The 11,992-nt window shown below is 59.4% G+C and overlaps 1 protein-coding gene across 1 annotated transcript; it reads right to left on the bottom strand.

Annotated features, from left to right (window-relative positions):
* Positions 25-11,246, bottom strand: KIAA0100 (KIAA0100 ortholog; the record flags this gene model as incomplete). Its single annotated transcript, XM_021416106.1, is given in 36 exon segments — positions 25-126; positions 415-539; positions 789-924; positions 1,002-1,112; positions 1,203-1,289; positions 1,373-1,553; positions 1,633-1,754; positions 1,830-1,985; positions 2,065-2,186; positions 2,320-2,502; positions 2,671-2,770; positions 2,844-3,050; positions 3,151-3,308; positions 3,422-3,716; positions 3,855-4,057; positions 4,131-4,230; positions 4,309-4,499; positions 4,628-4,848; positions 4,924-5,042; positions 5,115-5,317; positions 5,394-5,585; positions 5,837-6,932; positions 7,069-7,274; positions 7,400-7,664; positions 7,788-7,951; positions 8,187-8,305; positions 8,525-8,673; positions 8,767-8,834; positions 8,920-9,044; positions 9,418-9,541; positions 9,682-9,862; positions 10,080-10,140; positions 10,239-10,357; positions 10,435-10,597; positions 10,811-10,857; positions 11,100-11,246. Coding segments are annotated over 36 exon segments (6,348 nt in total), but the record flags the coding sequence as incomplete, so codon positions are not given.

Here is an 11,992-nt window from a genome sequence, read left to right on the forward strand (position 1 = left end):
CCCCACATCGTGCTGGCCACTCACCTTGTAGCTGACACAGAGCGGCACCTGCGGGATCTTGATGTAGATGAAGGAGTTGTTCATGGCCGCGCGCTCCTTCATCTTGTCGATGTCATCCACGGGATGCTGGGAACGGAGATGTGAGCAGAAGGTGAGGAGAGGGGACAGAGCCAGGAAGCAGTGGGGAGGGGACAGCTGGGCACCGGGCCATGGCATCGCTTCACTGGGGAGCAGCAGGAGCTGCTCTGGCACTGGGGATGCTGCAGGGATCACAGCAGGGTGCAGTGCTGGGATGTGAAGGATCCACATGCACATGGTGGGAGAGAGAAGGGGATAAAAAGGAAGCAAGGCCAAGACACTGCAACCACAGCAGGGCTCTTCCCTGCTTCCCCCCCACAGGGCAGCAGCACGTACCTCGGGTGCTTTTCGGAACGATCTCCTGACCCCTGAGGTGCGATTCAGTCCCTGAGTAACCCCCTTCCCTGGGCCCAGCGAGTCATCAGCCCCGATCAGCTGCCGTGGCTTCACCACGGGTATCCCTGGGAGGGGGGAAGGAGGCAATGGCTGGGGTCCAGCTGGGGATCAGCCCTGATCCAGATCCCATCTGGCTTTGCTGCTGTCCCCAGTAGCCCCCTGCCCATCCAGGAGACCCCAGGTCCTTGTTCCTCAACATATCTGACCAGCAGCTCCCCAAACCCATCTGGACACATAGCCAGAGCTGCTCAGAGCAGTCATTCGGGTGGCAGGAGGGTGACCACGCACTGCCACACCTCTACCATCCCACTCACCTGTCGTCACCAGCTTGGACTTGTCTTCCTCATCCCCCACCTCTTCCTCCTCCACATTGCGTCCGGGGAAGAAGAAACCCATCATCCTATGGAAGAACTGGTGGGTGAGCTGGATGGTGAGCGGGACCACGTTCACCTGCAGGGAGAGAGATGTGTCAGAGCTGGGGGCAAACACTGCCGGTGCCCTGCCACCTCCCAGCACAGCCCCAGCACCTCAAAGTGCTCCTTGATGGAGATGCCTCCCACGGGCGGCCGCACTTTGCTGAAGATCCTCAGTGCCAGCTGCCGGCCGGACTGGCAGGAGCTCTGGGGACGCAGCACCACCTGCAGGGAGGAACGCGGGTGACTGGAGTGAGGACAGCCACATGGCCAGGTCACCCGAAGGTCCCCAGGGTGTGGAGCTGCTCCTCTTGCCTTGTACACGGCGTTGGGCAGGAGGTTGTTCATCGTGACCCAGCCCAGCTCCAGCAGATGCTCAGCAGTGTCATCAGACTTGTTGACCTGCAGACACACAGAACCATTAACCCCACACCTCCAGGCTCTTGCACAGCTGGAGGCTGCAGTGCCACCAGCCAGCTCGGTACCTTGCTGTAGAGGAAGCGCTGGAGCTCCAGCTCGGCTATGCCTAGCTGCCCATCCTCCTCCGTCAGGCGCCAGCGTGCCTGGGCAAAGTAGAACTCAGTCCGCCGTGCCACGCTCACGTCCTCCGGCTGCTTTCGCAGCTCCATCTTGTTGGCTCGCTGCAGCTGGAAGTCCTTGAAGCACCTGCAGCAGATAGGGAAGCGCTGGGATGGGGGAGCCCTGGAGGGAGAAGAACACTTTGGAAGCCAGAGATGGCCCGTACCTGATCAGGATGTTCAGTTCCTCGCTCTCCAGCTGCAGGTCAGCTTTCTCCTGGCTCAGCTGCTGCTGTAGCTTGTGGTTGAGGTCGAGCAGGCTCTCGTTTTTGCTGTCGTCCTGCAGGGACTGGAGGACAGACAGCCCTCAGCACCCTCCATCCCAAAGCAGGGATCCCAGGTCCTGCCCGGAATACAGGCTCACCTTCACATTGGAGTACATCTGCTTCTCCAGCTGCCGGATCTGGGCGACGTGCTGCCTCACAGCTTCTTGCAGGTGTAGGATACTGCTGCGCTGCTCCTCGGGGTTGCTGGAGATTTCCAACTGGAAGCGCACCCGCTGCTTCTTCTCACTGTGCTCCTGGACACAAGGATAAGGGAAGATAAGGGGTGCCCTGGGCGCAGGCAAATGCCAAGGAGACTTGCAACTTCGTGGGTACCTTGCGTTTGGGCTCCACGTGCAGCAGCAGGTTGTTAACTATGTCTAGGATCATGGCATACTGTGCAGGGTTTGTGGAGATCTCCAGGTCGTGGTGGATGAGCGTGAATGTGTCCACAGCTCCTACAGGGATGCAAAAAGGACACGTGGGGCCTTTCTGATCTCAGCAGGTACAAGATGGATCATCCCTGGACTCAGTAGGCACTTGTGGGTCAGCCCAGAGCTCTGCTGAGACACAACACCTGCATGTACCCACCCTCCTGCTTCTTCAGCAGATCCTCCTTCTCCTGGTTAGCGGGAGTCTCGGGGGGCTTTATCTGTGTGGCCAGCTCGGGGTCAATGTCATGGCTGTAGCTTATATAGTACATGCGGCAGCTGCAGCGAGAGATGATCCTCTGCACCTGCTGGGTCTGCTGGGCTTCTGAGGGCTGGTTCCAGTCTGGGGACAGACAGGTAGGGGGACCGAAGTCAGAGGGCCACACCAGGGACCTCTCAAGCACAAGGCTTGGAGCTGGCTGTGCCCTCAGAGCCATCTCAGCTCTGCCAACCTCAGGGTTACATGCAAGCAGAGTTGGGGTAGCATGGTGCCCAGCTCCTCAAGCCGTACCTGTGGTGGTGCTCACCATGCCCCCCACCGCCTGCCCGCTCTCCATCAGCTCCTGCACCGAGTCCAGGCTCCGCTGCCGATGTTCCTCGATATTCTTCACCTAAGAACGCAAGGATGCATTGGTGGCCGTCCCCCTTGAAGCTCACCCACCATGTCCCACCCCAGCCGCTCACCTCCAGCCAGAGCTGTCCGTGCTCCCTCTCCGTGGGGCTGCTTTCTGTTGTGGCAAAGTACTGCATGCCATCCAGCAAGCATGTCCAAGATGTCTTCTGCTTCAGTGTGTCCCCATACCAGGCAGGGTGGTGCTGGCACTGCAGCAGTTGGGCCTTTGCAGCGGACACAATCACGCAGCCCTCTGTCTCCGCACCACGCAGCACCATCTGTGGGATAAAAAAAAAGAGACCCTAGGGGGTCAGGACCAGCCACGGCCCCTCTGACCACGAGGCCATGGGGGAGCAGAGGCTGGCCAGAGGCTGGTACCTGGCAGTTGACCAGCTCAATGAGGCAGTTGCGGTTGTAGATGTCATCAGTCTGGCAGGCAGCAATGCCACACAGCTGCTCGCTAGCTCCTGATTCCTCCTCTGTGAAGACCACAAACTTATCTGTCTCCTCAATAAGCTTCTGCAACATGTAGGCTCCTGGGGAAAGAGAAAAAAAGTCAGTATAAGGTTGAGGGTATGAAGGCTGCAGTAGCTTTGAGCTAGCACGTGCTGCTGGGCTGATGCAGGTTTTCACTTCCTGCTGCACTCACCCCCAGAGGAAGCTCTCTCAGGACGGCCGCTGGTGATGGGAGCGGTCACTTTGGCAGGGACAGAGTGAGCAGAGAGTGGGCCTCGCTTCAGCTTCTTGGCTTGCAGCTGCGTGTCGATCTTCAGTCCCTTCAGAGCCTCGGTGGACAGATTGCGCTTGAGCACAGCTGCTTTCTTGTAGCCATCATACAGGCCAAAGGCGATGTCCCTGTTTGTGGTGGTCCAGGACGCCCGCAGGTCCACTAGATGCAGCTGGTGTGTGTGGAAGCCATCATCCCCATCCCTCAAGGGCAGCTCCTGGGCACAAGGGGTCAGAACCTCAGCACATCAAAGCCACAACCAGCATCTGCCCTCCCACACTGTGCCCAAAGATGAAGGTTCCCTTGTTCCAGGGGGATGTCACCAGGCCAGCACAGGCTGATTTTGCAGCAGTACCTCCTCAGCCATGCGGTTGCTGTGTCGCTGATAGGTCAGGGAAGACAGGCTCAGCAGGTGAGTTTTCTTCACCAGGGTATCCAGTCGGTGGTCAGCGTTCTCGTCACAGGTGGAGGCCATAAGGTGCACGGTGACCTGGCTCAGATCACTCACCATCTGTGTGATGCTCCACTCAGAAATGAGGCGTCGCATCACCGTGCCGGCTGGGGAACAGGGAAGGGTATGAGCCAGGACCCTGCTCTGCCTGGAGGCACTGCCAGCAGGGCCCCAACTCACCTTGCGGGATCAGCCGCTGCGTGCCACGAGTGAAGATGTGCCCCTGGCAGCACTCCACCTGGATCCCCCTCTGCTGGGCAAAGGAGGCCCAGTAATGCACCTGTAAGAGAGCAGATAGCAGGGGCTGAGAGCTGGGCAGAGAGGGAGATAACACCAGCAACCCATCCCCAGCACTTGCCTGCAGCTGGGGGAAGAGCGCAGTGTAAGACAGCTGCTTGTAATGCTGCCCCAACTTCTTCTTACTGGGCTTCATGTTGTTGAAGAGCTTCCCACGGCAGATAGGGCGCGTCACGCTGGTCCACGTGGCCCAGAAGTTCTGCATCCAGCGGAGCGTGCTGCTGTACAGCAGGATCCGGGGCTGGGAGTGCTCTGAGAATACACCCACCATCAGCCAGCGCCGCGGGGCAAGGACGCGACAGCACTCAATCCAGGATTGATAAGGATCAGTAAAACCATCCCCCTCGCCCTGGAGGGATCCCTGGGGTGCTGTCACCCACCCTCACTGGGCCGTGTCAGGTCCATCCGGATGGAGAGGTTGAGGTTCTCGGAGCGGAAGGCACGGTAGGAGTCGTACTGCTGCCCCACCGGCACCTCAGGCAGGAACTCAGGAGAGCGCAGCACCACGCCGTGGTGGTCGTGGGGGTTCCCATGGCACAGCCACTGCAGGTCCAGCGTCATGCACAGGTCGGGCAGGTGCAGGAAGCAGCAGTCGTCATACCTGAAAGGGGAAAGAGGTTCCCTGTTACCCCCCCAGCACCATTAGCAGCCCCCACATCCCAGGGCCTGCACTCACTTGGAGGCTGTCCGGACGTTGATGTCTAGGTTGCCCTTGAAGACGAACTGCCCAGGCTTCCAGTGGAAGGAGAGGTGGCTCCACTCCCAGTGCATGTTCTCCGTGGTGTTGTAGGGGTCCTGCAATCAAATCATGGGAAGGTGTGAGATGGGCCCACGCCGTGCTCTGCTCCTGACCCCAGCAACGCTCACCTCAGTGGCCAGCTGGTGCAGGTTGGCCTGTTCGATGTCCATGTGCCAGTCCCCGTGGAAAAGAAGGCGACTCTTGTCCCACCAAGGCAACGGGGCACTGGGGTCCTCCGAGGGTTTGGTGAGCAGATCCACGCACTGGCCAATCAGGGTCCAGGCCGGGTCCCAGCAGGGCCCCCACACAATGGTGTACTGGGAGATCTCAGCTGGGGACACAGGGATCAGCTCAGCCCTTCACCTGTCCCCATCCCAGCAGAGCCCCTCCGCCCCTCTGGCTCTTACAGTGGAAGTCGTGGTAGAACTTCAGGGGGGGCATGTTCCTCTCCACCGTCGCGTCCCCCCAGGGCAGCCCCAGCTTGAGGACCTGGCGGCGCCGGGAGCAGGCCTGGCCACACTGCTCGGCTCCGATCAGCCGGCCTGAGAGCTGCCAGTTCCTGATCTCAAAGAGGTAGCGCGGGTAGTCACGGATCCGCACTGCGGGGCAGAGCAAGGGCTCATGGATCTGTGGATGGGGCAGCGAAGGATGCTGCTCTGATCCCCTCACTCTAAGCCACAGCAACAGCCACCACCCCACTGCGCCTTTTCTCCATTCCCACTCCCTTGCACCTTTGAAAATTGTTTCCTATTCTTTGGCCACACACCACGCAGAGCCAGGAGGTCCAACCTGAAAGCCCAGGACCACGCAGACACGGTGCTGTCCTCCAAGGACGCACAAGATCACTCACCAAAGAAGCTGCCAACGCTGCCCTTCATCATGCGGCACCACTGGGTGACCATCTCCAGCCCCTCGGGGGGAAACGGGCTGACACTATCAATGTCCCTCATCTGCTCCACGACGCGCTCCGTGCCATGGAAGGACTCATCAGCCATGGCCACCAGCTCCAGGTGGGCCAAGGTCCAGGTGAGGAGAGCCCTCCGCATGGGTGTGTTGGCATAGAGACGCCGTGAGCGCTGGATGTAGATCTCAATGTTCTTCTTCTCCAGCGAGGCATAGAGCTCCTCGATCTTGCGGGCAGGCAGCAGCTCCCCGTGCTGCTTGCGCAGTGCAGCCACTTTGGCATCCAGCAGCTGCAAACGCTTGGCGCTCTCCTTGCTCTCGTCCTTCATCAGCTCGTAATTGTCCCGTAACTTGACCTCAAAGACGTCGTCCAGGAAGACCCAGGAGAAGTGCGTCACTTTGAGCAGGAGGTCGGGAGGCAGAGCCGTGCTGGCAGGGCGCCCTCGCCGGTGCAGACCCTTCAGCCACTTCTGCACACCCACGGCCGCATCCAGCGTGCGGGAGAAGTCGTACTGGTAAGGGAACTCAATGGTCACACTGGCAAAGGAGAAGGCCCAGCCGCGGTTGCGGAGCGTGTGCAGGGTGGGGAAGGCGCAACGGTGCAAGATGACCTCCTCCAGCTCTGGCAGCAGCTTCACCTCCACCTCCTTGAAGCTGAAGATGCTGTGTCCGTCAAAGCCGGCTGCCAGCTCAGGGCAGTAGCCATGCAGGGCACCACCGTGCCAGCTCACAGAGGTCCGTTCGGCAGCCAGGCTGATGTAGTTGGCCTCAGAAACAAAGGCGGTGACCTTGGCAGAGCTCAGCTCCAGCGACAGGGACAGGAGTCTTTTGGGGGAAGCCCCGTCTAGCAGGAGGGGCTCTAATGTCTCAGTAGGGGTGGCCACGGGAGGCACTGGGCTCTCTGAGGACAGGGAGGGAGGTGTCCCGTGGCCAAGGGCACTCCGCAAGGTTTCGTGGCACTGTAGGGTGGCCAGGGTGTGATGGTACAGGTGCATGTGGTCAGGCGGGCTCCACAGCACTGCCAGCCCCTCACCGCACTGCACCTGCAGAAGAGAGAGAGAGCAAGCAACAGGTCACATCCATGTCCTCCTCTCCATCACCTTCCAGGGACAGCCAGCCCTCTCGCTGCCCCATACATCCCAGTATAGGATAAAACAGAGGCTCAAGGCCCATATCTACCTCCAGGGAGCGGATGCTGCTGTGGTAGGTGATGGAGAGCATGGAGAGGTTGGCTACGGGGTTGGGGATGGCGGGAGCTTTGCAGCACGGCTGCATCTTCTCCGTAATGCTCTTCACCAAGGCCAGCACCATGCCCTGGACACTGACTGTGCAGCTCTCAGCACTCCCCAGGACAGTCAACGTGTCCAGCCGCAGCTCCAGGGCACCTACAGGAATAGTACGTCAGTGCTGAAGGCATGGAGGAGACAATCCACAGTATGCCATGCTCTAACAGTGAAGCTGTTCCAGGACAGTAATCTGGGATCAGCCTGGATGCCACAACTATACTTACCCACTACGGCTGAGAGTGTGAAAAGATTTACATCCTCCACCTTCAGATCCACCTTCCAGAGCAGTACCCAGGGCTCGCTTGGCACAGAGGATGGCTGCTCAGCAAGCTCAGCTCCGCTGTGCTGCGGGCAGAATAGGGGCAGGACCCTGGCCAGGCACTCGGTGCAGGTGTCTGATGACTCCACTTGTAGCCCCCGGATAGTGCAGTCCAAGAAAAGCGTGTCTGACTGGGCACTGGACATGCCCAGGGGCTGGTTGTAGCTGCCCTGCAGGACAAACGGGCTGATCACCCTCAAGATGCAAGATGCCCCCATACCACTATGTGTCCTGCCTGGAGCTGTGGACAGGCAGCATCCCTCCCAAAAGCCACTCCTCAGCTCGCCACTCACCTGCAGGTTGAAGGAGTCAAGGATGAGGGCTTCTCCCCACACGTGCATGTTGGGGGGGTGGGGGGCACGCTGGATGTGCGAGTCATTGCCCACGCGCCAGCAGAGGTGGTCCACAGCCAGCACAGCTCGCTGGTGCACACTCTGGGGACGCAGGTGCTGGTAGTCTGCAAGCATAGAAAGTGAGTGCAGGCAGGGCTTGCTGCTGCCTGCTTGGCAGCCCCCAAACAGGAACAACTCAGACACAACCAGTGTCCAGCCCCTAGCTGGACAAAGACACAGAAGAGCCTTTTTCCATTCCCATGCCATAGGCTCAGGATGCTGATCGTCCCCAGTATTTCTCCAGCAGAGCCACTAACCCCACAAGAGGAGCCCAGCAAGCACCCTGGAGCCAACCCTTACCTGCAGAGATGGAGTTGAAGCCCAAGGCAAATGGTGGCGTATCCCCCAGTTGCACCGACACATTGACGTTGGACAGCGAGGCACACAGTATGATGGGCGCTATGATTTGGGGATAGCTCCTATGGAAGACAAGCAAGGATGGGGTCTTACAGGGTCCTGTGTCCCAAGAAACAGGCTCCAAGGGACACCCTCCCTGTAGGACCAACCCTCCACACCAGCCTCCCTGACTCACGGGCTATGTGCAGGGCAGAGAAGGCGCTGCATGCCCGGGCACCCTGCCAGAAAGCAGCAGACAAGAGGCAACAAGCTGCAAAACCAGCAGCTGAGGCCGAGTTTACCTTCTCTTGTGCCCTTGGCTGGGGACAGGAGCCAGGTGGTGCCTGTGTTCCTGTGCCAACAGGCCCAGCCAGGGGGAAAACTCTTGGTGGCGGTAGTGGATGATGCAGGTGTTGAGCAGCACAGCAGCTGAGAGGTCAATGGCTGTGACCTAAGGCAGGGAGAGCACAGGGTGGCAGCAAGCTCATGCCTGGAGTCAAATCAACCACCCCACGGGACAGGAGCATGCCCAGCATCTGCTCACCTGCACACTGGTCTTCAAGGAATTGAGGCACACGATACGCTGACGGCTCTGGGACAGGAGAAGGCCATCTGGGGAGGGAGAGGAGCAGAAGTGAGCAGTGCTGGAGGGAAGTGGCAGCGGTCCTGTCCCGTGGGTGCTCTCCTGGCTACTTGCCCTCCAGCTGGAGGTCTACACTCATTTGGTCCAGGTCTGAGGTGGGCGTGAAGTTGCGCAGTGGGATCTGCTCCTCTTCACGCTGATATAGAAACTGCAGCAGCTTCAGGCTCCAGGTGAGGTGCCTATGAGAAGCAGGAGGTCACTGCCAGGAGAGATCTGTACCATCACATCCTCCATCTCCTCCATCTCCCATCCCAGCTGACAGCATGCTGTCATGGACAAAGCACAGCCCAGAATGCACCTGCAGCCCAGCCCAGCACTCACATTACACCAGCAGAGGATCCCATCATGCTGTCATGCTGGAGAACCAGATTCCCTGCCTACCTTCTTCCCCTAGAGCCCAGCCCCAGGCTGCTCACAGCCTTTCCCACTGGGATTTGCTCTCTGCAGTCTGGCAGAGCAATGGACAAGCAGGAAGTGGCACAGCTGTTCCCAGGACAACATCCCCTGCACTGATCATGGCTAATCCAATCACCTCTTCCATCTCCTCCTCACCTCTTCTGGCTGTTCATAGACAGCACCACGCTGGTGCTCTCCAGCTTCACCTCCACCCTCCTGGGGATGAGCTGCAGTGTGTCCCTGCTCAGCAGGGATGGGGATTTCAGGGACTCCCCTGGGTCTGGAGCAGGAAACACAGAGTCACAGGAAGGCTCTTGCCCAGACTCCCACTCCCTGCAGTGGGAAGCAGTGATAGCGCAGCCAAATCCCTCTGGCTGCAGCGGAAGTAAGGGGACTGCCAGCGCTGTCCCTGTGCCTGACCTGGGTTGGGTTGAGGGGCTCTGGCTGTCACATAGCGCAGCAGAGGGCTGCAGAAAAGCCCCTCGTGCAGCTCTGCCTGCAGGGTCCGGACACTGAGCCTGACGCCCACCAGTCGCCGCTTGCTGCTGATCTCCAGTGAGATGGAGAGTGCGAGGGCCAGCTCTGCCAGGCATGTGTCATCCTGTGTAGGGACATGGGCAAGAAGCATATCAGGAGTCACACAGCTCCCTGCTGACAGAGGCTGCAGGTAACGCGCTGGGTACAGCATGGAGCTGAGCACCTTGCAGGGCATTCAGCATCACCCAGCGCTGAGGACACATTGGAACAGGTCCTGGGGTGCCCCAAAGAACTGCTGCCCGGGCCCAGAGCATTGAATTTCTCCCTTCCCCAGCACTCACCAGCTGGCTGCTCCGGAGCACTTTGCTGTTCACCTTTGTCAGGCTCACCTCGCAGTTCAGGCTGGGGAGAGCAGAGAGCAGACTGAGGCTGCAGGTCCTGCAAAACCAAGCCCCTTCCCCCACTTTTTGGTGGAATACAGGGCGTGAACACAGCGTTACCTCTTCCCATCACCATTGAGGAGAAGACGCGCCTTGCTGGCCTGGATGTGCCAGAGAGATTCCGAGGTGGCCACATGCAGAACCATGATGTTGATGGAGTCCATGTGGATGGAAAAAAGCTGGGGGAAGGTGGTATGCTGAGGGCTATGCAACAGCAGCACAGCCTGCAACACCCTCTCATGGAGCCAGAGCTCACCTGGCTAAGGAGCCGGAGCAGGGATGGTTTAAGGGCCAGGTCTGCTTTGTTCTTGCCATCATCAGCTTCTTTGGGAGTTTCAGAGAAGCATGGCTGAAGCCCACGGCCCTTCTGCAGATCGGTGCGGATTCGCACCTCACCAAAACACAGCTCAAAGTAGCGTCTGCAGGAGAACCAGCACAAGCAACCTTTACAAGGGCCTGCACATCCAGCCCCACAGGCACCTCCATGAGACACCCAAAGGGGAATGATTCACTCCTGCAGAGCAGGCCATGGGAAATGGGCACCACAGGAAGGTGCAGAGGCAGTCAGCAGGACCAGGGGTAAGCCACACCCCCCAGGAGAGCAGAGAAGGAGCTGGGGCATGGGTACGTACGGCAGCTCCCGGCTCAGTTTACTGGAGATCCAGATGTTATCAATTTCCTGAAGAACACAAGAACAGGTAAGTGAGAAAATGGCAACATTCACCCAAACACTTTCATTCTACTCCCAGTGCCCAACATCATGTGGGGAGCACTCAAAAACCCCTGCATTTGGCCGAGGCCAAAGGGCTGCAGCCCTGGGGCTGTGTGACAGCAGCCTGGCTGCAGAGACTCGCTGCCAGCCTGAAAAGGGCCGCATCCATCCCGCCCTCACTCTGTTGTGACTCCTCCACGGGTACCCACCACCGTCTGCTGCTCCTGCTGGAACTTGAGGCTGATGTTCTGTGCCCAGAAGAAGCCGAAGGAGCCAATCTTCAGCTCCGCCTGCAGCTTCTGCCGGCACCAGGTGATGGCCAGGCGGCATGCCAGCCACCTGGGGGTACATGCAAAGGGCCGAGGTCAACCTCTGCTGTCCTGGGTCACACACCTTCTCCCTTCCAACCACCTCCACTGCCCCCAGAGACCCTCGTGTCTGTGGGTCCCTGAGCCCCCACACCCAGCCCTGTGCTCCAACCCCTCCCTTCTCCCCACATCCAGCCCCATGAAATCCCCCCAGACCTGGACAGGAGCACCGCAAAGCCACAAAACCTCCATCCCTAGTTGTATCCCCCTCACACAACACCCCCCACCTTTGGCACCTCCCTCCAAGCCCTACAGCATCCCTGAACTCTGGGGGCTCCTCAAAGTCCTAACACCCCCAGCAGTCCTGAAGATCCATTTTGACTTCCCCATCACCCCATGCCCATCTCTGCGGGATCCCTTTACTCCTATAAGCTCCTAAAGCCCCGATACCCCCCACTCCAACTCCCTGCATCTTCCTTCAGCCCAACACCTCTCCCCCAGCACCCTGACACTACCCCAGCCAGCCCTGTGGGCCCTCAGAGATCCCTGCGGGCCCCCCTACACCCCTGTCACCCCACATTCAGACCTCTACTCCCTTCTACACCCTACACCTGTGGACTCCTCTATGCAACACACCTGCACCTACAGACCCCTCTACACAACATACCCGCACCTACAGTCCCTTCTACACCCCATACCACCACCTACACCACACAGCCAGACCCACAGCCACCCTACACCTCCTGACACTCCCTACCCAGACCCACAGCCCCCTCTCCACCCCCACCACCCCC

The sequence above is a fragment of the Numida meleagris genome, chromosome 18, assembly GCF_002078875.1.
Source record: "Numida meleagris isolate 19003 breed g44 Domestic line chromosome 18, NumMel1.0, whole genome shotgun sequence".
NCBI classification, from domain to species: domain Eukaryota; kingdom Metazoa; phylum Chordata; class Aves; order Galliformes; family Numididae; genus Numida; species Numida meleagris.